General features: G+C 41.4%; 2 protein-coding genes across 4 annotated transcripts in view; one reads left to right on the top strand and one right to left on the bottom strand.

Moving 5' to 3' along the window:
• Positions 1 to 61: 61 nt before the first annotated feature.
• Positions 62 to 6,856, top strand: CDC26 (cell division cycle 26). Of its 2 annotated transcripts, XM_039239330.1 has the most exons (4): positions 62 to 235; positions 2,105 to 2,213; positions 2,681 to 2,796; positions 6,422 to 6,856. In XM_039239330.1, exons 2-4 carry the CDS (start codon positions 2,162 to 2,164, stop codon positions 6,596 to 6,598), a joined length of 345 nt encoding a protein of 114 aa, XP_039095261.1. In that variant the 5' UTR covers positions 62 to 235; positions 2,105 to 2,161; the 3' UTR covers positions 6,599 to 6,856. The 2 variants fall into 2 exon arrangements, with proteins under 2 accessions (XP_039095261.1, XP_039095270.1); XM_039239339.1 differs by lacking the exon at positions 2,105 to 2,213.
• A 2,762-nt stretch (positions 6,857 to 9,618) lies between these two features.
• Positions 9,619 to 26,746, bottom strand: part of SLC31A1 (solute carrier family 31 member 1) — a 37,902-nt gene continuing 20,774 nt past the window's right edge. For both annotated transcript variants that reach the window (XM_039240379.1, XM_039240386.1), the window contains exons 2-5: positions 17,183 to 17,348; positions 16,536 to 16,608; positions 14,222 to 14,390; positions 9,619 to 12,917 (exon numbers count right to left, since the gene is read on the bottom strand). In XM_039240379.1, the coding sequence (XP_039096310.1) occupies positions 12,716 to 12,917; positions 14,222 to 14,390; positions 16,536 to 16,608; positions 17,183 to 17,314 (576 nt within the window). In that variant the 5' untranslated portion in view covers positions 17,315 to 17,348 and the 3' untranslated portion in view covers positions 9,619 to 12,715. The remainder of the gene's footprint in view (positions 12,918 to 14,221; positions 14,391 to 16,535; positions 16,609 to 17,182; positions 17,349 to 26,746) is intronic.

Here is a 26,746-nt window from a genome sequence, read left to right as displayed (position 1 = left end):
ACGGAAGTGGGTATAAGGCCGACGCAGGGCCCTGCGTGACGTGTGGCATGATGGGAATCGTAGTAGGCAAGAGTCCTGGAGCCCACAGAAGAGCCTTTGAGGAAAGCGGGCGGAGGACGAGGTTCTGCAGGAGGGAGGCCCAGAGCAGTCTGGGAAGTGTAGTCCAGTGAGCTTAGCAGAAGATTCGCGGTGGGCGCCGGGGTTCCGGGAAGAGGCTGAGCTGGGTTGAAAAAAGGTAGGTGCGTGCAGTCGCGCGGCCCTGGGCTGGGCTCGGGTAGCAGGTGGAGGGCTTCCGAGGTCGGTTGTCACTCACGGCCCTAATAAGAGGGACTTCAAGTCTCCTGGAGCGGAGGGCCATGTTGCCATGGAAACCCTCTCCCTGGACTTGGAGTGCCGCTCGGGAGCTGCGGAGGGAGTGCTCTTCTCCGCTATGGGGACGTTATCCCAGGGCCTTCCTCTGAACTGGGTGAATTTTTTGGTGTATTAGGGCAGTGGCGACAGATGAGGCTCGAAGAGCCCTCTAGCGCCAGAGTAAAAATAAAGACCCGGAGGAGGAAGCTCGGCCCGCTTTTGTTGAAGTTTGTTTTCAGTCCGGTCTTTGTGAGATGATGCCTATAAAAGCGTCAGGTAAACTGAGCCCAGGCAGCTCTGCATTGGCCCTGTGTTCTGCTGGGTGCTGGGACATCGGAGATGAACAAGGTTTTGCCCCCGTGTCGGGGGTGGAGGTGCCTAAAATACTGGTGTTTCTCGAGCTGGATGGCCCCCACCTCCCCAAGGGCAATTACAATAGTAATAGCTCTTGTTTATTGAGTGTTTACTAAATGCCAAGTCGTGTTCCAGGAACTCACTGTGCATCACGTCGTTTAGTCTGCACAACAAGAGTACAGAAACTTGAGGAAACTAAGGGCCAGTGAAAGATAAAACTAATTGTCCAAGATCAGTGGCGTGTGGGGTTAGAATCACGCCCTCTGCCCTTTGGCCTCCTGAGGGAGCACTTTTGCCCATTACTCTGTACTGCCTCCTAGTGGCGAGCTTTACAGTTTGCAGAAAAGTGAAGAAAACCTACAGCAGGATTTGAGTTTGTGTGTTTGTTTGTTTTACCCCCCTTTTAAATATTCTTTCCTCCCTTATTCCCCCTAGGAACTTGGCTTCCTCTACCATTTGTTTACATTGGATTCAAGGTAGTATTTGATTTAATACAAAGCAATTTGAAATGTAATATGCCAGGTGGTTCTGTTGCAAGCTTCCCTGGAGGATGCGTTTCTTCCTTTGTATACTTCAGAGTTTCTAACTACACCCTAGATAGATGTAATAATAATTTACACCTGTACATACTTTTTTTTTTGAAAGTAAGCTACACGCCCAACATGGGGTTTGAACTCATGACCCCGAGATTAAGAGTCCATATGCATTACCGACGGAGCCAGACAGATGCCCCTCTAATTGTACCGACTTTAAAGGAGCCTTCACTTACATCATTCTCATTTAATCCTCACCATGTGACCCATGTAGTTTTTATAGGAGGCTGACATTTATTAACCAAACTTCAACTTCATTTTTAAAATAGAGGTAATTTTGTCAGCTTCAGAGGGTCTCTGTGTTAAAATAAAAATCTAAAGAAGGGGAATGCGAAAGCGTAGCACAGTGCTCAAGAAAAGTTCATTTCACCTAACTTGGATGTCTTAGTTTATTCAACAACACATTTGCTGACTGGTTATTATAGAATCACTCTACTTGGCTGCAATGGAGAATATAAAGATGTTGCCCTCAACAGGTTTTAAACTCAGTTGGGGAGTTTCCGTGTCTTAAAAAAAAATTGTTTTTCATTAGCATAAGCATTACCTTGGGTTTTCAGACTCGAGTGTTCTTTTGAGCCTCTTTGCATACTTGTTCTCCCGGCCTGGGATGCCCTTCCTTACTCTCCTTTCTCTGCCTGCCCTTCACAAGTCAGCTTAGAGATCTCCCCAGGAAGTCTTCCCCGTCCCTGTCCACCCCACGCTCTACCCAGACTGGATTGGGTGCCTGTGTGGTGCCATTGCATTATCCTCATCATCTTTTTAGAGTGTGTCGCAATTTTCTGTTTACGTGTTTGTTTTCCCCACAGACTGCGACTATGCCTTTTAACTCTGTAGCTGGAGCACAGGAAGTGTTTGTTTAATGAATGACCTATCCATTTAGGACCTATTTAGACCCAGAGGATAACCCCGTGAATTGTGAGTTATTTGGAGTTTTCCTAAGATTTGGTAAACTGATTTCCGTATTCAGCAGTGATCACAAATCTCTTACAGCTCTCATGCAGAGCTGATCAAATTTAATGGCTTGTATACTCTCCCACTAACTATACCAAATTAATATGTGATTATTTATTTATTTAATTCATTTATTTTTAAGATGTGATATTTTAACTTTATTCTCTGAGGTAGAATATTTCTTTAAATGTGAATTCTCTTTTATAGGCAGTTTGCTCTCTTTTTTTTTCTTGAAAACTTTTTTTGGAATTGCAGAGTTGTAGATTTCCGTCATGTAACAATCATACATCTAATGACTTTGAAGTCTCTGTTTGAACCCAAATGAGTCCGTTTTACCACCATTCATTTAGCATGCATGCTGACAAATTGATCTTGTATTTGTAGCTGAGGGTTTTCCACTCCAGTTTTTCCTCTTCTGCTATTTCTAACAGGTCCCCTGGGTCTGGCCCTTGAGGTTGATCTCAGTATGCTGCGGCGAAAACCAACCCGCCTGGAGCTGAAGCTTGATGACATTGAGGAGTTTGAGAGCATTCGCAAGGACCTGGAGGTAAGAATACAACTTTCAAACCCTTAGGGTATTGAAAACAATAACTCTAACTTTTGAACCCCAGATCCTTATACCCACAGCTTATTTGAAACCTCTATTTAGATGCTTTACAGGCATCTTAGACTGAATGTGTTAATTTCCTGTGGCTTGCTGTAACAAATTACCACAAAATTGGTGGTTTCAAACAACAGAAGTCTATTCTTTTACTATTCTGAAGGCCAGAAATGTGAAATCCGTATCACTGGTCCCACATCAAGGTGTCAGCAGGACCACACTTCCTCCAGAGGCTCTGGAGGAGAATCCGTTCCTTGACTCCGTTTCTGGTAGCCACTGGCATTCCCTGACTTGTGGCCTCCTCACTCCAATCTCAGCGTCCATGATCACATTGCTTTTTCTTGTTCTGTCTGTGAACCCTCCCTTTGCCCTCTTTTACAAGGATACATGTGATGGCAGTTAGGGCCCACCCAGATAATTCAGGATAAAGTCTTCATTTCAAAGTCCTTATCATATCTGCAAAGACCCTTTTCCCATATAAGGCAACATTTAGAGATTTGGGGATTAGGGCCTAAGAGCTTTGGAAATCACCGGTCAGCCTACTGAATTTAACATGTTAAAACGAAAAACTTCTTGATTTGTCCCTCAAGCTGGTTTCACCTCAGTGTTCCCCCATGAGCATCTATGTCTGAGAATCTATGTCGTTGCTGGAGGCAGAAACCTAGGAATCACTCCTGAGCTCTAGCTTTTCCTTACCCTTTATTTTTACCCTGTGCATTTCCACGGTTACAGCCCCAGTCCAAGTAACCATCATCTCTCTCTGTACCATCTCAGTTGCGTCTTAAGTGGTCTTCCTACTTCCATTTTTGTCTCGTTAATCCATTCTCCATCAGGTTTCTAGACCGAGCTTTAAAAATGTTCAGATCATGTTATTCCCCTGCTTAAAACTACTCATGGTTTCCTGCACATAGAATAAAATCTCAGTTCCTTACTGTGACCTACAAGATTTGGTATGTTCTGGTCCCTCGGGTTTTACCTCCTGCCATTCTTTGCTTTGGCCTTTGTATCGCAGGCACACTGGCTTTCTTCCATTTCCTTGAATATGCCAAGCTGTTTATCACTCGTGGCCTTTGCACATGTTATTTTCTTCTCCCCCTTTTTTCATGTCTGTTTATATGTTACTTTCTCAGTCTGAGATGCTGCTTTTGACCTCCAAGTCAGGGGTGTCATTCCTATCCATGCTCTCATTGCCTCATTAGGGTCTCAAAGCATTCTATTCTTTAATTTTATAGCATTTATTAAAATTTACAGTGATTTGTTTGCTTATTGTAAAAGCATTTAAATTATGATACTTGATTGTAGAAATCATGTCTGTCTATTTCACTGTTGAGTTCCCAGCGTTTGGTATCATGGTAGGAGCTCAGTATATTTTGTTTGTTTGTTTGTTTGTTTTTTAATGTTTTATTTATTTCTAGGAGAGAGAGACAGCGTGAGCAGGGGAGGGACAGAGAGAGAGGGAGTCACAGACTGAAACAGGCTCCAGGCTCCGAGCTGGCAGTCAGCACAGAGCCCGACGCGGGGCTCGAACCCACAAACCGCGAGATCATGACCTAAGCGAAAGTTGGAAAGTCGGACGCTTAACCGACTAACCATCCAGGCGCCCCAGTTGTTTGGTTTTTTTTAAGTAGGCTCCACATGGGGCTTAAACTCATGACCCTGAGGTCAAGACCTGAGTTGAGATCAAGAGTCAGACAGTTAACTGAATGAGCCACCCAGGTGCCCCTCAGTATGTATTTTTAAGTGTATCTTATCCTCCGGTATTAGATGTCCATTAATAAGACGTAAATTTTTTAGTAACCCTAAGAATGTAGTTGACTCTTTGGGATGGTATACAAGGCCCTTTGTGCCATAATCCTTGCTCATCTCTCCATTTTCTCTTCCACTAACAAGTTATCTTTAACCTCAGTGCCTCTGCACACTTGGTTCTGTTTCCCTGAAATGCCTTTTCAGTATGGTTTAAACTTCAGCTGTAATGAGTCTCATAAAGTGTTGGCATATTGAACTTTGACTCTGCAGAATCAGCTCACTAGTGAGTTAGTCTTTCTACTAAAGGCAATTATCCAGTGAGTTTGACCTGGAGCAACTTAGGGAGGAATAGTTTTGCCCTAAACTAAACTTAATTGAAACGAGTAGAAACTGGTATTTCATTGGTTACTGAAATTAGTTTAATTACATTTTGATGACTCTAGATTCTGAAACAGTCAGCAGTTATTCACAGTGGGTATCCTTTTAAATGATTTCATTCCATGTGGACATTCTCAGTTTCTCATGGCTTGTAAAATGGTAGTATCCTTTGCCTTTTAACTTGGTTAAAAGGTATCCCACTAAGGTATTTGGGGAGAACTTTGTAATGTTACTTATTGGTAATGTAGAATAACTAGAGAGTAACTCAGAGAGGTAATTTTATAAATACACATGTATATATATGTATAAAGTAATACCTTTTTCGGTATATTTCTGTGATGCTGGCATTTAAATGTGGAGTTCATTAGTAAGGGGTGAAGAATGGTGGGGATTCCAGCAGTTAAGAGTAGTCAAGCCATTCTCCTAAGGAATGCAGGATAGAACATTTGTTCATTCTCTCAGGGAATGCAGTTATCTAATACCATCTTTGTAGTCAGGTAGTAGTTCGTTATGGGATGAGTGTTAGTCTCTCTTTGAAAATGATCAAACTGAGGGGCGCCTGGCTGGCTCTGTCAGTGGAATATGCAACTCTTTATCTTGGGGTTGTGAGTTCAAGCCCCACATTGGGTATAGGGACTACTTCAAAATAAAATCTTAAAAACTAAAAGAAAGTGACCAAACTAAGACATTGACTTGAATTCTGCAGTCACTTATGATGTAAGAGCCAAACCTTTTACATGAAAACAAAACCAAACCTCAATACTCAGGCCTTTTGATAGGATAGCACAAAACCTTGTATTCCTGTATTACATTTAATCTCATGGTGTCAGCAAAGCCGCTAATTTCTGGTGGTTATTGCTTTACCATTTAATTTTTCCATCTATTCTCTTGAACAACACTTTTATTGAAACACCCTTCTCTCCCGCTTGTCAGCCACCTCTTATTTTTCTACTTTTGTTGAGGAATAACTGACATACACCACTATGTAAGTTTAAGATGTAGAGCGTGATGGTGTGATTGACATATATTGTGAAATGATGGCCACGATAGGTTTAGCTAACTTCCATCTTCTCATGATTATATTATTTATCTTCCTAATTGCAGCTTCCTGCTCTGAAGCTCTACCACTGCACACCCAGTCCCTCCCTTCTCTGCGTCTCCTGGGTAGTGTGGACTTTCCTCTGTCATAGCCATGATCATCCTGTGTTGTCACTGTCCATTCACCTGTTACCTGGTTAGACTGTGACATCCTGGAGGGTACAGGTTATATCTTTTCTCACTATATCCGCCTTGTGCCCTTATTATCCATTTAAACCTAGGATTTCAGCTAATTATCCCATAGACCCTACCCTAGCCTCTGCCCTATGCCTAGTGCACTGTAGGTGCTAAATAAATGTTTGGTGATGGAAAGAATGTTGCCTAAATCCTAAAACTTTTATACTTTCAGAACCGTAAGAAACAAAAGGAAGAAGTGGATGTCGTAGGAATCAATGATGGAGAAGGTGCCATTGGGCTCAGCAGTGACCCGAAGAGCCGGGAACAAATGATTAATGATCGAATTGGTTATAAACCCCAACCCAAGCCCAACAATCGTTCATCTCAATTTGGAAGTTTCGAATTTTAGAGGCAGATTATCTTGCATGCCAGAGCCCTGGAATGGAGTAAAATGATGGCAGAAGTACAAATAAGATAAAGAGAATTGAGTGCTTGAAATCAAGCAGAATGTTTTACCTCCTGCAGAGAAATACTTCTGCATGAGATAACTGATGCTTACCTTTCACTCTAAGTGGAAATTCAAACTCTAGTTTATCTCTGGAAAATTTGACTCTATAAAACTTGTCCAACTTTTGTTTTTAAAAATAAATCTATTTTTGGAAAAGTGTGCAACGCCCTTAATGAAGTATAAGATTAGCACTGGTAACCCCAAAACTTTAAAAGGTAACTACTCCAAGAGGTATCATCATTCTTCCCACCTTTATTGAGTGGCTAAGCACAGGACACTTCCAGTTGATCCTTGTCACTGACTCACTCAACTTATCTCTTCAGCAAGTATTTATTGAGTTTCTGTTATGTGCCAGGTACCATTTTAGGCATTTAGTAACATTAGTGAACAAAATCTAAGATCTCTGCCCTTGTGGAGATTAGATTGTAGTGATGTTAAGTGTGATCAAGCTGTGGGTTTCCAGAATCTGTTTCCAGAATGGCTTCGTAGCTAGTTGGGGCCTAATTTGGGGGGACAGGCAGTGGAGGGAAACATGATAATAGGAATGCTAACATTCCCATCATTCCAGTTTGCCTTCCTTCTCCAACTTGCCTGAGAATTTTTCCCACCAGGAGCTAATCTGAGAGTAATTTAGAATGAAGTGCCTGGCTGGCTCAGTCAGGAGCATATGGCTCCCATCTCAGGGTTGTGAGTTGAAGACCCACATTGGGTGTGATTACTAAAAAAAAGAATCATAGCCTATTGTTTTCACTGTTTAATTCAACTACAGCGAATTGCCCAACTGTGTAAAAAGGAACCGAGAATCATGTTTTTGTTTTTAATTTTATTTTGAAAGACTGTGCATGCATGTGGACACTTGAGCAGGGGAGGGGCTGAGAGAGAGTATCCCAAGCAGTGCAGAACCTGATGTGGGGTTCAAACTCACTAGCTGTGAGGTCATGATCTGAGCTGAAATCAAGAGTCAGACGCCCAGCTGACTGAGCCACCCAGGTGCCCCTGGAACCATCAGTTCTGAATAGACCCTTTAGCCAGATTTTACCCGTCATTCTAGGGGTAGTTTAATGTTGGGGGAAAAGAATATGCAGAGGCGGGGCACCTGGGTGGCTCAGTCAATTGTGTCCAACTTTGGCTCAGGTCATGATTTCAGTTCATGATTTCAAGCCCCACATTGGGCTTGCTGCTGTCAACACAGAGCCTGCTTGGGATCCTCTGTCCCTTTCTCTCTGCCCATCCCCTGCTTGTGCACTCTCTCAAAAATAAACATTAAAAAAAATATATGGGAGAGGCAGTGATAGAAAAGGACATATGGCTTCTCTTCCTCCAGCTGTTCTTTCACAACCTTTATTCTTCCAGTTTGATAAAGGACCTTCAATTCTGTTATGGTCTTAAAGACACAGCAAGAGTCAGACTCTAGATAGGGAAATTGAATACATTACCTTGAAGCCTGCAAAGGCCAGGACAGAAAAGGAAAAAACAGAGAAACTAGCCTCTGCCTTAAGCTCTGTCATCGACTTCCCAGCATGAATAGGCCCAGAAGCATGAAAACATTGAGGGTCCTTAGTTTCTTCTTCCCTTCTAAGTAGCCAATATTCAGAGGACTCTATATGTAAAGACACCGTAGAGTACTTTATACAGATTATCTCATTTAATCTTTAACTCGTTTGAGAGTCCTAGATCCTAATTTTACAAAAGGGGAAACTAACACTCAGCTATTAAGGGATAGAGCTGAGATTTGAACCCAAGCATGATTCATGAACCCATATTTCTAAACTTTATTGCTACACTGCTCTCCTACTCTTCCCCTGCTGGGTCTAGAATGTGAGGCTATCAGGGGCAGAGTGAGGATGGCATTCCAATTCTCAGGAAATTTCCATGCCATTTTATGTATAGAGGAGACATTTACCAGGTGAGTACATAAGGGCTTATTGCAGCATAAATCCCCTTAGACACAACTGAAATCCCATGCATAAAATTGTGTTATTCCTTAGGTCCTAGTGTTCATGTCTCGATGGTCAGGTGCTTGTGAAGATACCAATCTCATCCAGAAGAAGCTTACTTTTCAGTTCCTGAAAGCTGGCATAAAAATCACCAAAAATATACTATCGTTTCATTGCCTATTAAGTGCTAGATGCTTTATACATATTGTTCCTAAGTTGAAAATGGCACTATTATTGCCTTATAAATGAGAACACTAAGATTTAGGGATTATTAAAACCACTTGCCTACAGTCACATGTCTTTTTAAATTTTATTTTTGAGAGAGTACGAGCAGGGGAAGGGCAGAGAGGGAGACGCAGAATCCAAGGCAGGCTCCAAGGTGAGCTGTCAGCACAGAGCCCTACACGAGGCTCAAACCCATGAACCGTGAGGTCATAACCTGAGCCTAAGTTGGATGCTTAACCAACCAAACCACCCAGGAACCCCAAAGTCACACATCTAGTAAGTGGGGGGGCCAGGGTTCAAACCCAGGTATGCTTGACTCCAAAGTCCACGTTCCTCATACCACACTATGGAGATGACTAGGAATGGTTCTGGATGGTAAGCTACCTTGTGGAGCCCAGTGAGTAGGAATGGCAGAAAGCTGCATTCTGGAAGGGATAGGCGGGTTGATGCTCACCTTGAGGCTTGGTAGTGAAGATCCTAGAGGCCCAATGCAGGGCCTCTTGCCCAACAGCATAAACCCAGAAGGGATTAGGATGTGATGGGTTAGCTTTTAAATACGGAGATATTTGCAGCTTCGTGAAGACCCTGTCTCCTGTGCGAAATGTCATGTCAACCTTCCGGCATATATTAGCTTGTCAGTTTAAGGAGAGGAGGATGGAAATGTAAAGGGATCGTAACACTTATAAAAAAAACTGATGGTAATGGCCAACAAAAAGACCACTTACTCTACTATCACTCTGGTCAGAAAGACTCTAGGCATAGAATCACAAAATCAAAATATTTATTTTGTTCTTTTACATATGACACTGTTAAAACATTCCTACTACAGCAATACTGCTCTCCAGGAGCTTACAATCTAAAACGGTCAACATTAATTGTAGACTCAGTGATTAAGGCATTATATCAAATGCAGACTTTGTATCTTTAGATATATCTTCTGAAAGAAGCAGCTAGAGAGAGCAGATCAAAATTAAAGGACATGAACGTGTAACCCCTGCCTCCTCCCCTTCCAGCTCCTTGGAGGAAACTCCGTGTGGTTAGAGCCCAAGCCCAGAACCTCACGGTTTGAAATAGAATTCCAGACAGCCCTACCATAGAAGTAGTGAAGAAACCTTAATTTTTAATTCACTGTTGGACACAGAGGATTCCCTGTTCGAGAACAAGGGGCTAAGTGTTCTCCAACACAGACTGGAGACAGCACCTAAGGTCCTGGGACTCTGTGGGAGGTCCTAGTAGGTGGCCGTTTACTCAGCTTTATAGAAATTCTGGCAGGACAATTTCTCCTCAAAGCGCGCTTCAGGGTCTCTGCAGCCTTACAGCTTGCAATCAGTACCTAGATCCACTGCACAGCAGTGCCCTCTGCCTTGGAGGGCTAGGCAGACTAATAAACTAGATACGTGGGATTAAAGCTTGCAAAGACAGAAAGGGAAAGAAAAGCCAAAGAAATGGTGATACAAACTTCTAAGAGATGTTGAGCAGGAAAGGAGGAAACAGAAATTTAGATCCAAAAGTAGCAAAGAAGTCAGACACTAAATTCCTCAACAGGGATACACAAAGTCAACGAAATCATTCTATTAACACAATCCAAGAGCTCAAGAAAGATGGAATTTAAGGTTTAAATTTTTTCTCCTTCACTAGCTTCTTGGCAACCTAATCTAAGAATTGCTGGAATTCTGTTTTTCATGACACTGGATCTTGACTACCTGAAGACCCAGCCTAAATTGATGTTTCTCTGTTGAGTTTCAAACTCACAGCACTTTGTCTTAACTGGCCTTGATTTCTCTTACCTTACAGATAAGGTGTTTCTGAAAAGGATATTTTATAGCAGCTCATGCCAAGATTTCCAGAGAGCACCAGGGTCACCATTAAACATGGAGTCTAATTTTCTCATGGTTTTATTATTCCTTGCCTTCTGAGATAATAACAGGCTATTTACACCTTCCTGTTGGACTCTGTCGCTACCTGCCATTCACTCTGCTCTTGCTAAGCATCAGCACAAGGGGTTGGAATGAGAGAAAAGCACAAAACTCAATCTTGGTTCTTAGATTTTACCTCCATCCAGGAAGCTGAGAGCCCTTTCTTGGTTTAAAGCTGTAGAAGTACATACTCCTCGCTCTCCAATATTTAACTGACACCCACAGAGAAAGTACAAACTTCAAAGCCACAACAGAGGCCAACAGAATAGTTGTGTTTTGTCTCCTCTGCCCCAAGGCATAATTGGAGTCTAGCACCAAGGAGGGCAGGATTTAACAGACTAGCACAGGAAGAGTCACTTCATGCAGGTAGTTTGGACGGGGACCAAGACTGCAGGGTAAACTGACAACAGAACAAAAATCCTATGTGGTTCTTCATTAGAAAAAAAGAGGTTTTGGCCACAAGTGATCTAATGAAACCCCCAAGGGTAACGAAGATGGTCATGTTGAAGATGAGGACCTGCCTGGTGTGGACACGGATGTCGGGGGCTGAGGAAAATCTGATCATCAGCACACCATACCCTAAACCTCTCCAAAGAGAGGGCTGGGCTTTTGCCCTTCTGACCCATGACTAGATGATATTATATTGCAGACCAAAGGTCTTCCACAATCTTCAAGCTTCTTCTAAGAAACCACAGATCCTTAAAAATAAAGACTAGTGATTTCATACAGCCTGATAAAAGTTACTTTGGCTATAGCCCTTGGGCAGATATACACACAGCTGGCGCTGAATAGATATTTCTGGAATGATTAAGTATGGACCAGCAGCATTAAGACATGGAGTTAAGCATAGACATACCACCTATCACCAGCAGTTCAGATTCCTGTGCCCAGTACCAGGTAGCTCACCGCACCAGGTGACACTTCCTTAGCTTAAAGCAGAGATTTTCAAAGTGTGGTCCCCTGACCATCAGCAGAATCATCACCTGGGAACTTGTTAGAAATGCCGATTTGGGGGCTCTGGGTTAAGGCCCGGAAACTAGTGTTTTAACAAGTCCTCCAGGTGATTCTGATGCATGCTCAAGTTTGAAAATCACTGATTTAGAGGCCAACGCATAAAAACTACAACAAAAGAAAATGAGTCAAACTCTTGTTTCATTCAGCTGTGACAATCCAAGGTACCAAGTCAAAGTATCAATGGTTTTATTCCAAAATATCTATTTCTATTTTCTCAAAGTGATTGTCATCTTTTTGATTGACAAGTTCATTTTAATCAAAACCTTAAGTAGGAACATAAGTTCATGAGTCAGCCACATAAGAATGCACATTTTTGCAAGCTCAGCCCCTTGTTTAGTCTCAAACCACCTTTCTGCACACTACAGAGATTTTGGTGCAACATATCACACCTAGGGAAAGGTGCGATGGATTTCACACTTATCGAATCCAAAGACTGGAACTCACTTTCAAGTGTTAAATTCCGGTTCTGGGTTTAGTTGGGCAAGAATATCCCTCAGCTACCACCAATCCTACCTGAAGCTAATCTCTTTCCATCACTGACCCAGGAGAAATCCACCAAATTCACAAACTGTCTGTTAACAAAATAAAAACAAAAGACTAAAAAAGGAAGCAGCTGATCAAATCCTTGAATAAAAAGCTACCTGGATTGGACAAGAACATGTAACTTGCATCTAAGATTATTAGGGAGGAGAGATTCTGAGGGAATCTTGTCTGAGGGAATCTCAGATCACATTAAGAAAAAAAACCAGGAAGGTTACCACCTTAGCTCAGAGACTAGAAGCTAAACCTCTGTTGAGCAGGTGTGTGTGTATGTGTGTAAGTAAGGAAATAAGGAGCAAGAAGGGAAGATTGGAGTAGGAATCATGTCTTTCAGTCTTGAACTGCTTCCCACTGCAATCGATAAGGCTGCACCATGGAGTTGGAAGTTAATGGCAATGCTCTGTGATGTCCACCACCACCGCCTTCTTCCAGCTGAAGAGAAAGTATCCTGTGCCGGCACCCGCTGCTACTGCAATGCAGAGGTACCCATTGTAGGTCATGAAGATGAGCATGAGGAAGTAGCTGATGACCACTTGGATGATATGCAGCACTGTCTGCAGGAGGTGAGGAAAGCTCAGCATCTGCTGCCTGAAGAATAAAGAGGAACGTAACCATCAGGGACCCTGAAAAGTGTCTGGGCAGCTCTGCAGATCTCGAGAAATGAATGGGGAACAGTTCTGGTCATGAGCTCAGCTTGAACTGGACTCCCTCAGAGCCATCCTGGCAACTCATGGCTTCTCTTGTGTATGGTCCCTGGAGTGAAAGATGATAGGGCTGCCAGGTTGATAAGCACTGGCCACATACGGTTAATGTCTGCAGGAGGGGAGGAAAGGAAGGACAAGTCATCCCCTAACTCACCTCTACTTTGGATCCTGAAAGGGAAGCCCTAAACCCTCCTATATATATTTGAACATTTTCAGGCCTTCCACCTTTGCAAAGTTCACATTCTAAAAAATGGAAATATAATTCAGGGTTGGGTAGTATAGTACGAAGTATTTACTAGGAATCAGGAGGCTTGGCTATCCCCTCTGTCACCAGTTCTGTCACCTTAGGTGACACACTTAGGTAAGTCACAACATGTTTGGGCCTCAATAGTATTGTGTTTACTTGAAAGCAGGACATTGGTTATAAGAGTCCTTGAATTCCAATTGAGGTTTTTTGTTTTTTTAAATTTATTTTCAGAGAGAGAGAGAGAGAGAGCATGTGCGCCTTCCTGAGTAGGGAGAGCCAGAATCCCAAGGAGGCACCATGCCACCAGTGCAGAGCCTGATACAAGGTTCGAACTCATGAACCATGAGATCATGACCTGAGCTGAAATCAAGAGTCGGACGCTTAACCGACAGAGCCACCCAGGTATGCCTCCAATTTAGTTTTAAGACCTACATTTCCGTTGAAACTCAAAAATCTCAAAAGGCATTTGCTGATCTGTGGGGAAAAGGCAGTAGTAATCCAAATACTTTCTTTGGCAGAATATAGGTTTTCTATAGAGTCTTATGTTGTAAATCAAATGAGACTAGAGCTGGGTAGATACAATTTTTTATAGAAAAGAATCAACTGGATCCTGTCATTCTTCTATACCCTGATCTGAGTTTCTTTTGATTTGCATATTATTATTTTGGCAAGTATTTAAAAATATGGATTCCTTACCTTCTTCCAGTCACCAAGGCTTACGATTCATGAATGCTTGTACTCCTGCTTGCAGAAGGGTTCCTAACATCCCTCCATTGGCCTGCTCATGACCCACAGCCCAGCCTCCAGAGACCGTTTCAATCCAGGTCAGAGAGAAGAACTAGTCACTCAAGAAGAGGGCTGTCGCTAATAACAGAGCGGCTTTGCCGCTTAACTAATCCAGCTCCCCAGAACTTCCATCGGGATCTGTTCCATCTTCTTACCCAACAGTTTTGTGTGTCTCCATCAGGATGGTTCCGTTCGGCCCGGGGACAGGCATGGAGTTGTAGCGGATGCTGACTTGGGACTTGCGCAGCAGGCTCTCGCGGGCTATCTTGAGTCCCTCATAGAACATCGCCAGTAAGAATACAGCCACAAAAGCTCCCGCCATTTCTAGGCAGGGAAGGAAAAGAAGGTGGTATGGTCACATGTGCAAAATCACTAGGTGGTGTGCTGTCCAAGCCAGAGAGTCAACATAAAAAGGGGCTACTTTCAATTTCTGAACACATTATACGGTTTGCTCTCTACTTGTACAGCTGGACAGAGACGGCGTTAGGGAAAAGCAATAACTTATAGGTCTGGCTGCTTGAGGTCATAAATTAGCCTGTTACATTGAAATACAGTGTAGAGTATGCAAAAGGGGAATAAAACAACATCTTAAAGTGCTATTTCCTTGAGCAAAGGGAGAAAAGAGCTAAATCAAGAAACAGACTCTTCAGGTGCCTGGGTAGCTCAGTAGGCTGACTCTTGATTTTGGCTCAGGCCAGGATATCACAGCTCATGAGTTCAAGCCCCGTTGGACTCTGCGCTGACCATGTGGAGCCTGCTTAGGATTCTCTTTCTCCCTGTCTGCCCCTCCTCCTCTCATGCATTCTCTCTCCCCCACTCAAAATAAATGAATTAACTTAAAAAAAGAAAGATTGTAAAAACAAATATTTTTAATATTTCTTTTTGAGATGGGTGGGGGGCACAAGAGGAGGACAGAGGATCCCAAACAGGCTCTGTGCTGACAAGAGAGAGCCCAATGTGGGGCTGAGCCGAAGCTGGACACTTAATCGACTGAGCCACCGAGACACTCCAAAAACAGGCTTTTCCTTAACAATTTTTTTATTTCTGAGAGAGAGAGAGACAGAGAGAGACAACGTGAGCAGGGTAGGGCCAGAGAGAGAGACGGAGACACAGAATCTGAAATAGGCTCCTGGCTCTGAGCTAGCTGTCAGCACTGAGCCCAACACGGGGCTCGAACCCACGAACCGTGAGATCATGACCTGAGCCGAAGTTGGACCATCAACCGACTAAGCCACCCAGGTGCCCCATCAGACTCTTAACTATAGAGAACTAACTGATGGTTCTGAGAGGGGAGGGGGTTGGGGGGGAGTTGGTGAAAGGTGATGGGGGGATGGGTGAACAGGTGACAGGGATTAAGAAGTGCACTTGTGATGAGCACAGGGTGTTGTAGGACCTGAGCCAAAATCAAGAGTCAGTGCTAAACTGACTGAGCCATTCAGGTGCCTCAATAAAGCGCTGTTTCTTGAACAGAATTTTCACTTCTAAGTCTTCACACTGTGAAGTGTTAATAATGATATGAATATACTCAAACTTCATATTTAACACACTACCTGAACTAAATGCTTCCCCTTTTCTCCAAATTGATTTTGTGGCTCCAAAGACATCTTCTGAAAGCAGTCCAACTGACGACTGAGCTTGAGCAATGTGAATTTAAGGCATGCCCACTCTATGTTACAGACACATAGAAACGGGTATTAGTTAGCCCCAAAGTAGGACTGACCCTAAGCTGAGCCATGCCAAGAATCAGGAGATGTAGACCAGAGCACAGGAGTAGGGAGGTCTTGAAAGACTAGGTCCCTGTACCATCTCTGACATACAAATGCTATGTGACTTAGGGCTTAACATATTGACCTATATAAAATGGAAGGACTATACGGGATCAATAATTTTCTACCTAGGGTTATTTTGTGGTCTGTTTATGCAAAAAGCTTATGTCATTTTTTAAAATGTTTATTTTGGGGGTAGAGAAAGAAGGAAGGGCAGAGAGAGAATCTGAAGCAGTCTCCATGCTATTAGCACAAAGCCCAATGTAGGGCTTGAACCCACAAACAGTGAGATCGTGACCTGAGCTTAAGTCAGACCCTCAATGGACTGAGCCACCCGGGTGCTCCCCCCATGTCATTTTAACTTGACTATAGTCTTATGTCCAGGATCAATAACTTATCAAATAAGGAAGCACTCTGGAAAAAGATAGAAGGAAATGGATTGCCAAAGACTCCTATCTGGTGTCTAAATTATTTTTCAGAAACTCTAAAACCTGTTATTTAAGGGAGGTTTTACTGTAGGACCAAAATAAGCATTGTGCATCCTTACCTTCTAGGTAGCTACTACGAAGATGCTTATGTATCAAAACCATAACCATAACCATTCAGTAATTACGGCAGAAAAAGGTTCTGGGTTTCCAGATCCTTTGTCACTGCCTCTCCTGTGTCACTCTCGAATACCACCTGATGACGAAGGTTTACTCACCTCCAGCTGTATTGATCACCAAACCCGAAAACAACAGTTCCACATTCGTAAAGCCAAAGTAGAAGGTCATAGACTACCAGAAAACCAAAACAAGTCAATTAGAGGTTTCAGATCAAGAAGTGTAGAGCATTCCAAAGTATCAGACCTGGATCATAAGAGATCTTCTCTCCTCCATTTTAGCGTTATCACCATTGACACTCTCTACAAGTATTCTTCCTTGCCCCCACCACCCACTTCTCGCTCTCTCTCTTTCTAATTTTAATTCCAGTATAGTCAACAGACAGTGTTATATTACCTCCAAGTATACAATATAGTGATTCAACAATCCTATACATTACTCAGTGCTCTCATGATAAATGTACTGTCTTTTTCTCTTCTACACAAAGCGTGAATACCAGAAGAGAGTCAGAAGAGGGTCAATTCTGAATGGAAGAAACACACAAGAGCCCCAGAAATTCTGGGTCTGGTGTGGCTCTGAAATTAACTAGCCATGTGATCTTGGGCAAATCCCTGGCCTTGTCTGTGTCTGTCTTAGCTCTTCCTCATCAGTAAACTGACTGTAAAGACAATAATCTGCCACTCCTAAAACTCGATTATTTCTATTACCCATGTGGGTGAAAAAGGGCTGCCTCTCCTGAGGTACTCACCATCATCATGCCATCCATCCCCCCGCCATGAGAGTGGTGGGCCGAAGAGGTCGGGTGGTGGTGGTGGTGAGAAGGCATTGTTGTACTGTTGTCGGCCATATGGCTTGTCCCCATGTGCTGGGAATGATCCATGTTTCCAGGAAAAGTTGAGACTCAGCAGAAGATTCTTTAAGAAAAAGAATTATATATACTAACGTCATGACATAAAATCTCGAGTTTTTAAAATTTTGTTATTTTTATATACATTTTTAATTTTTTAATTTTTTTTTTTTTGAGAGACAAAGACAAAGACAGAGGATCTGAAGCAGCCACCAGGCTCTGAGGTGTCAGCACAGAGCTGGATATGGGGCTCAAACCCACAAACCGTGAGATCATGACCTGAGTCCAAGTTGGATGCTTAACCGAATGAGCCACCCAGGTGCCCCTAAAGTCTTAATTCTTGATAAATATTTGTTTATGTGGGATTTCGTCCAATGGAGACTACATTTGGAGACTGGAGCACAAGGGATTTGCGTCTACGGTTTCAGAAATCTAACCCTTATTCTGCAGAATAGTTCCTTTGATAGATATGTTCAAAGTATGTTTAAATTTAAATATAGAAAGAAAAGTAGTTTCTTTAGGTTGCAAGAAGCAGACAATTTGTATAATGGACAAATTGATGTCATTAATGCAATTTAACTCTCTAAGGCTTTCTAATCATAAATGTCAGTGGATTAAAAAAAAAAGTACTTCAAATAATTCACCTAATTGGATGGCCTGTGTTTTATCAAGATATTAAAAAGACATTTTCACATATAGCACAACCAGCCCACAGCTAATTGAAACTTGAAGAAAAGGTCTATTACTGCCCTAGGCAAGCAATGTGCTCAGAGAAGATACAATTTCAATCCTAGCTCAGCATTAGAGCTAAGAACACCGAAAACAAGGTATAAATTGAATATTCTATATTAAATTAAGTCCAAACAACTGGATATTCAGCCTTGTGTCTTCACTGCCATATCACTGGTTTACTGCCAAAGTCCATCTGGGACACAAACCAAGGAGCAAAAACTCCTGTAGCTGGGGCAGGGGTGGGGAGTGGGAAGCCGGAGAGTGAGGTGCTGGTGGATTCTCAACTCCAGTCCATGGAGGAAAAGAGTGCTTTAGAAATTCATGAACCTGAGTGTGCCTCTCATTCAATCGATAAATATTTATCAGGCTCCTACTATGTGCCAAAGTCTGAGCTAAGTGCTAGTGGTTCAGTGAATAAGACAAATAAGGTACCTCATGGAAAGAGAAAGAAGACAGTAAACAGAACCATATCATGGTGTGATTAGTGCTGTGAAGGAAATAAACAGGGTAATATGCAGCATTAATTCTAGGAGGTGGTGAAAAGGCATATCTTATACAGGAAATCTATATAGATTCAGGGAGTTATGTATGTCTAACTTAAAACCACAAATATTCAGCCACTTATTTTCCTCTCTTCAAACCCTCAACTCCTGATTCTATGACAGCAAGCTTAAGAAACAGGCTCATATTCCCAGCAAAGATGAGGCAAAGCATAAGTTAGGGATAATCAAAATTCAACTCTGAATTTAAGTAACTTTCATGCCAGACACTATATTATTTCATAATTATAGAGCTCGACAATCTGGTATTATTAATACCATGGACATAAAGGACATTTATAATAGGCTCTTCGTCCATAAAGTTTTTATAGTACAGAGTAAAAACAGAATACAACAAAAATAATCAACAGCACCCAGAAAATTTCAATGATGGAAGAAATGTAAGTGGGCAGCAGTTTGCAGATAAAAGTATCACAGTAGAAGGGCGAGAGCACTTGGCATCTGAGTGATGATAGATTATAGGTTCTGAGCTGAGCAAATGCAGCGAGACAAGCATGAGAAGACTTTGCCGGGCAGGAAGACCGAGAACACATCCCCATAAAGAGACTCAAGCACAAGTCACAATTTGTTCTCTTCCAATAAGAGTTTGGAAAGTGATTATAGCAAAAGAAAACCATAAAGGATAACTTCATTTCACATTATCAAACTGAATCCTGGCCACTGATTCGGTGATTATTTGCAATGTCTTCTGGTGTAAAAGACTGAGGGAAACAAGATACAGAGATGGAGCATACATAGAGTCTTTCCCCAAGGAGCCTCAATGCTAAAAGCTAAACAGGGAAATCAAAAAGTTGAAATTTTTCATTTTGGGCATAAGAAGACATGTAAAAGACAGTTTAAAAAGCAAATTCTTAGCACCACAAACTACTCAAGATTTATAGCCTTGAAGTATTCACATATTCTTCCCATTAACATTTTTTAAGACCCAAAGGTTCCTACTTGTTTAGGTACCTCACTACAAGTTAGACACCTGCTCAATGCAGACATGTCATCAAATCTCTTCAGACACATCAATGACCCAATAATTCATCTGTTCAAATCTAAAGAATGCCTTTCAAAAGCATGCACCTGTTTTCAAGTGTCATCTTTGTAGGATAAATTTCACTTTCAAATATACTAGGAAATAGAGCAGGAATAGAATCTACTTCCTTTCACTGTGAGTGGACAATAGATTTCTTGAAACGGAATCCTATGCAAAGCTTGTACAATAGTGTATGAATAGGAGGGTACAAATCTGGTGGATTAATGTATAAACACACACCGCAGGTACAAACAAACCAATCCTGGCAAGCCCTTTGGCTCACTCAAAGTCTGTTCCTGGGAAAATGCCATGGGAATATGCCAGACTCAAATTGTGTGTGTGTGTATCTTAGAAATTGATTATTAAAGCATAAAAAGTGAAAGCAATTATATTCTTTTCTCTTCCTAGGTGACTTTTCAGTGATGTGCCCTATGTATTTGGATAATTCATCTTCTATAGCAATCAAACACACCTAACCCCTTTTCTTTAGAAGAGAAATTCTACTTACAGGAGGTAAATTGGCAGTTGGTTAGTGTAAGTCTGTTTCCTTCAGTGGCTTTAATCTAAGAAGAAGATCCAAGCTCAGCTTCTTCCAGAATAAAAATGGGTATTGAAGTGAGAATAAACCAAACAGTGGCACAGCAATATCATTTGCTGTTTCAATTTGTAATCTGAAAAAAATGGTTTAATCATGAGCTATGCTCTTGTCTTTGGTTTATTCAAGCTTCTCAACTCTACAGCCAACTTGAACTATTTGCTGCTGTCCAAGAACCTTTTCTCTAATATAGTTCTACTTCATTGTCTCTTAAGAACTGGGTTCAAGGTGTACAAAGTAGCTGTATTGTTCTTTTATGTAATCAATGTTTCTTGATTTGTAAAAACCTCCATCATTCACTTCTCTTATCTTTAGCCTTCTACTTCAAATTTAGAAATTATAAAGAGGAATACTAACCAAAAAAAAAAAAAAAATCTGAATATATCACTCAAGGATAAAACTGAAAAACAAAAAAAACTAAGGATTTCTAGCTTTCGATCTATAATAAAATCCATCTCCAATATTTACTTACCAAGTTTATAGGTAGATGGGAAAATTAGGAATACAGTACTTTCGTTTATTTTGCCAATTCAGGAAAACTAGTTTCTTTAAAAGAATTCAAGAGGGACCCATGTCGGAGAAGCACCTTCACTTTAGATAATGGAGTGATGAGCTCAACTATACAGCTGGAAAACATCTGTCAAAGAATTTTGAAGATGCTCTGGTTGTACAACTTGGGACAGTCACTCGCCCTGGAGCTGGTTGCTGGCCAGTAGAACATGGAGGGCTCCCTGGGAGGGTGAAATGAGGTAACAAGCTTAAAACACCTAGCAGAGTACCTGACAAATGGTAGTGTTATTCTCTGGGATGTCAGGGGATTAAAGATGTTATATTATCTGTTTGCTTCTCTCCTACAAAGTATTCTATCTAGCCAAGACCACGATCATGACCCTTCTCCTGTCTCCTAACCAAGAATACAAAGTGGCTATCGACATTCATGTGGATAATTCAGAATGGCTCTGGTTCAAGATAGTTCCTTCTAGCATAGAGAATTCCCTGGATCTTTCAGGAAATACAAGAGAAAGGATCTGACTATACAAAAACATAATAATAAAGCATAAACTTCCATAGAATTTAGTTTATACAGAGTAGCTAAGTTTATTTCTCAGGAAGGCTTTACACTATTCACTTTCTATCTTATCTTCAGTTGGGTACTTGAAGTCAGCTATATGCCAACTTGTTTCTATTGCCCTGAATAGTATCAGATATGGAAAACTTGAGATGGCATGATCTACGCTGAATGCCACGTAGCTTTGTATTTTGTTCTGTCTTTCCCTTCCCCCCACTTAGTAAGTATTGTGCAGCATCTATACAAATAGGTTCAGGTTCTAAAACTTCCCTGTATTCAAGGGTCTAATTCTTTCTCAGTCAACTTCTCAGGATCAAAAAAGTTTTCTTTCCTGCCCATCTCCTACCTCCCAAAACAGGCACACTATAAAGTACCTAGAAGGCCAGCTTCTTTGCAAAGTCTAGCATCTTCAGCAAAATAAACATGAATTTATGAACAGAAGTTAGGAAATTGGCATGAAGGCTAAATTCTGATGCCCATTTGGAGTCTTAACCTTGACTTTTCCTTTATTCTAAACTTCAATTTTTGTTTTTTATTTTCCTGACACTGTACAATGATGGATAAGAAACAATAATCGTAGGGACTATGGAGATTAGACTACATATAAGTAGTCAGACATCTGCCATATGGTCCCTTTTCTCCAGCTCAGACACACATAATCTGCAGCCTTAGACAATTCTTTTGGAGACTGCCTACACTGTTTCCTGATAATGAAAATAAGGAAGTTTTATTTTTTAATGATAAAGGTCATGTTCCTTTTTAGATGTGTAAAACCATTAAACAAAGACAAATCTACCTAGTTGCTCTTCTGCTTTCTACAATCATTTTTATTGAGGACTTCTAAGCTTCTGGCAAGCAGATAGGGAAAATTCAAGGTCACATACGGTAAGTTCCCATTAACAGGGATTCCTGCTATTTATGTTCTCATGATCAAGCAACCAGTTAAACTGGACGAATCCTGCCTTTTGATGACCTGTGTGGGGTCCGCAGATATTCTGAGAAATGGCTCTGGCCTTGTTTCAAGTGCCCGTATAGGTAAGCTTTAAAATTCCCTTGATGGCTTTATGAATTCCACACCTGTGTTCTCCTCCCTCCTTTGGGGAGGGAGGCCTTTAAGGAGACGTAGAAGTGGAGAGATAAAACATAATAAAACAGTGTCTAGGTGTCCTCCATCACGTGGCATTCCAGCCCAATATACTAGAGGTATTTTTGCAAGTTTATTCATTTTTGAGAGAGAGTCCACACGTGCACACGTGAGTGGGTGATGGGCAGAAAGAGTATCCCAAGCAGGCTCCATGCTATCAGCACAGAGCCTCGAGCTTGATCTTACTATGAAATCCTGACCTGAGCTAAAACAAGAGCCAGTCGCTTAACCAACTGCACCACCCAGCCACCCTTCCTAAGGTTGTTTTGAAAAAAAGTAGCAGCTCCCAATAAATGGGAGAGGGAAATATAATATGATGAATACAAGGAAAGACCCTCCCTCTCGAAGGCTATATTGTTGTTCCATTCATCCCCTCGGCCCTGGCCTCACTCTGGAACTCCAAAATGACTGGCAGAAATATCGGTCATAATTGTATGACCACAATAACCACATAACGCTTTGGATATTTTAGCTGCCTTTCCTTGGCCTGTGTATCCTTCTTGAGGTACAGTGATCATAAGGATACTGAACTTTACCAATTTTATTTACACTTTAGAATTTTATTTACAAAAGGCTTGAGTAATTCATAGGTTTACACAGGTTCTCGGCCAGGACTGGCAAAAATTTAGGAAGTTCTACCACATCGATGTACTAAAAACAATAAGTAAATTTATGCAGTAGAGATAGAAAATAGGTCAGGTCAGTAAGAAAAAAAATACCGTAAAAAAAAAAGACCCTAAAATCAGACACATGCATAGAATTCTCCCCCAGATTTAACTCTGGCAGGTGATGGGACACGATAGTGATGAGGGAGCTTTGGGCCAAGGGAAAGCTACCCAAGAACAAAGGAAAGGGGTTTAAGTGCTCACCATGGCGATGTGGGAAACTAAGCCTCACCATAAAAAATTAAATTCCCTTACTGTGTAGGGCCCACTGACAAGTCTTTGAAACCAAAGAGTGACCTCTAGGAGCTCAGCTGCTCAAGGATGATACTTTGCTAGGGGCAGAAGAGAACCTTGGCTTAACACTGTCCCAACTTCAAGGATAAGGAAGGATGTTAGAAGTCTACTTCCTTTATCTCAACTGCCCCAGGATATATACTAGCAATCTTGCTCCAAGCTTATGCAACCAGGCCCCTCCCACCCCTAAAATGCATCTGAAGGGTCTCATGACTGAGCTTTTTATTAAACTGTAATAAATAGTGTTTACCTAGCAACAGCTAACCCCTCAAGGTCCTGGAAAACTTGCTTCCAAAATTCCTGAGAGACTTTATCCCTGAACAACTCCCAACCTAACCTGAGGATATATAATGAGTTAACTGTTGCAACCCCAATGCAGCTCTTTCTGCCCATGGGTCCTGTCCCCATGCATTAATAAAATCACCTTTTTTACACCAAAGAGGTCTTCAGGGCCATCAGCTTTGGCCACCACCCAACCATCAACCCAAAACTTCAATAGGGCACTTATGATTGAAGGTTTATAAACAGAGCTCAGGAGATTAATTGCCAAAAACCCACCACCCTAATACCAATACAAAAACAGGAACACTTGGATTTTTATCCTTTCAAAAATTCTTCAATGAAACAAAGGCTACTGTTGTCCCTTCTAACTTTTTGTCTTTGTTGGTAAAAGTAACTCCAAGGGATAATCTACAACAAATTCTCACTCCTTTCTTCATGGCAATGGCTAGGCTGATATGAAGATGTTGATAGAATTGGCAAAGAGTTAATGTTGTGATTGTTTGCTGATTTCACCATCTAGCATAGTGAGCTCTACTACTTCAGATTGTGCACCATTCCCTGAAAGTGCTTTTCATGGAAAGAAACCAAACTATGCAGTTTATATACTCAAAGAACAGCAGAGTCTATGTGGCTGAATTACTCATGTATCAGACTAATGGGCTCCATCAAAAGTACCCAACTCCCAGAGTCATAAAGGGGAAAACTACTTCAAACAATTACATTTAAAACTTAAAAAGCTTTCATGAGTGGCCAGTGATCTAGGCAAACAAGAAATGTGGCATGGACTGACAAGTTTTTAGAAAAATAAAAGACCAGGTAGTGAGGGCAGTTCTTTTACTGAGAAGTTCCTGACTATGCTAATTAAAAAAAAAAAAAGACTATGAATACCTATGTTAATATAAAGGACAATAACTCAGCTGTCCTGAAAATCTCATTCCAACTATCCACAGAAAAGACAAGACAGCAGACCTGTAATCTGATTCTAATCAAAGCAAGATAAGCACTTTGTTTCCAGATACTGGTTCAAGGTCATCCCTTTCTATCATAAATTTCATCCTCCCTCATCTCCAGTCCACCTTATTAAGCTGCTGAGGCTTGGCAAGGTAGATAAGAAACCGGCTAGGGCAGGACAGATCCTGGGAGGAAGTGATTACATGGAGAACCTTTAGCAGAGAGGGCTATCATTTTCAACAGAAAGCACTGAGTTTCTAAAATACTCACTGTTCCATCTTTAGATCACCTATGCCTCGTGGGCAAACCTGAATGCACCAGGCTACTACCATGTAAGCAAAATATAAAGGCAAGAGAACAAGTTTAAACGTGAAAGGGATACAGGTGATAAATACTACAAGTAATTTTATATTTTATAGCTTCGTTTTCCTAACTGTATAAACACCAAATTATGATTAATCAAATTACACCCAGAGCTAAAACTTAGTCCTATTTTTTTTCAGTTCAGTTTCGAGGAGAATAGAATGCTTTTCTATTCCTATATCAGTATTGGATTCTAAGTTCTATGAGGACCCTGTCTTATTTACCCATGAATCTCCCACATTTTCTAACATCCTACAAATAGTAGTGCTTGCTGAAATAAATTGTCTTTCTCTGCCAGTCTTCCCTGACAACTCAGACATAAGACAGACAAATCAATTCTTTAATCTGTTAATGATACACTGGGCAGACCTCAATTTTCTATCACTTTAGTGACTCTGAAATGCTGTAATAGTATTTGATGTATATGGTTAGAAATTATTCAATAGTTCTACATTAAGAAGTAGCAAAATGTAGTTGATAGAAGTAACTTAGACAAGTTGAACTTTTTAAACAGAATTTTTTTTAAATGTTTATTTTTGAGACAGAGAGAGAGCACACACACAAGCAGGGGAACGGCAGAGAGAGAGAGAGAGAGAGAGAGAGAGAGAGAGAGAGAAACAAAGGATGCAAAGCAGGCTCTGCACAGTTAGCCCAGAGCCCTATGCGGGGCCTGACCTCAGGGACCGAGATCATGACCTGAGCCAAAGTCCAATATTTAACCGATCAAGTCACTACGGTGTTCCTGCACTTTTTTTTTAAATGTGTATTTATTTTTGAGAGAGAGAGAACATGTACATGCACGCAAGCGGGGAAGGGTCAGGGAGAGCAGCACATGGGGCTGGAATCCATGAACAGTGAGATTATGAGCTGAGTTAAAAGCTTAATCTACTGAGCCACCTAGGCACCCTGAAAAGTTGAACTTTAAGAGTTGGAAGGGGATTATGAATTCATTCAGTCCTACTTATTCATTTGACGGAAGCCTAGGGTATGAAACCATAAAGTGCTTGAGAGAATCTAATATTTACATGTTCTAGCCTAATTTGCTTTCATGGATACTTTTATAAAATGTTTGGTGACAAATGGAAGAAGACTGTAAGCAAAATTCAAAACTGTTTTTATAAATGGAAGGAAGAGGACACACTGCAGTTGACCTTCCAGTGGTCTCAAATGCCAAATCCAGATCCTTTATATGAATCAAATTTCTAGGGCACTAAACCTGTATAAGTGCCATTTTCCAGAAAAGGACAGTAGAGAAAACAGACCAAACTAAGATAAGATCAACTCAAAAATACTTTTACTCTGCACATCTACTCAATGAGTAGTGGTGTGGAACCTGAACAAATGGAATGGTATGAAGCAATGGTGTCTCCTTCCTACATTGTGTCTTCACAATCTCTTCCTAGAACCAGAGGCACTGAGAGCTTAAGCAATGTTATTTTAGAAACCAGTGGAGAAGCCTTTGCTAGAACTTATCTATATCCTCACTCCCCGCCCAGGACTTAAGTCTGTTAAACTTGCCTTACTATTTACCCAATGTTACAATTTTGCACCATTTAACTCTCACAGTTTTGATCACCTTTCCTAATCCCAAGTACATTAGAAGATTCACGCAGCCTGCATCTGGTTGGTTTTGCCACCAGTGATTCTATTACAAACATGGGTTTTCCTAACAGTACCCTCTACCCCGTTCATCTTATGTGATACACCAATGACAAATTCATCTACCGAAGGCATGGCTCTACTTATTTGCTCAAAATATTCCACTGCCTGCGAACCTCTCCCTTGTCTA

The sequence above is a fragment of the Hyaena hyaena genome, unplaced genomic scaffold (assembly GCF_003009895.1).
Source record: "Hyaena hyaena isolate Hyena2069 unplaced genomic scaffold, ASM300989v1 scaffold_6, whole genome shotgun sequence".
Classification (NCBI taxonomy): Eukaryota; Metazoa; Chordata; class Mammalia; order Carnivora; family Hyaenidae; genus Hyaena; species Hyaena hyaena.
This window is presented reverse-complemented; position numbering and strand designations above follow the sequence as displayed.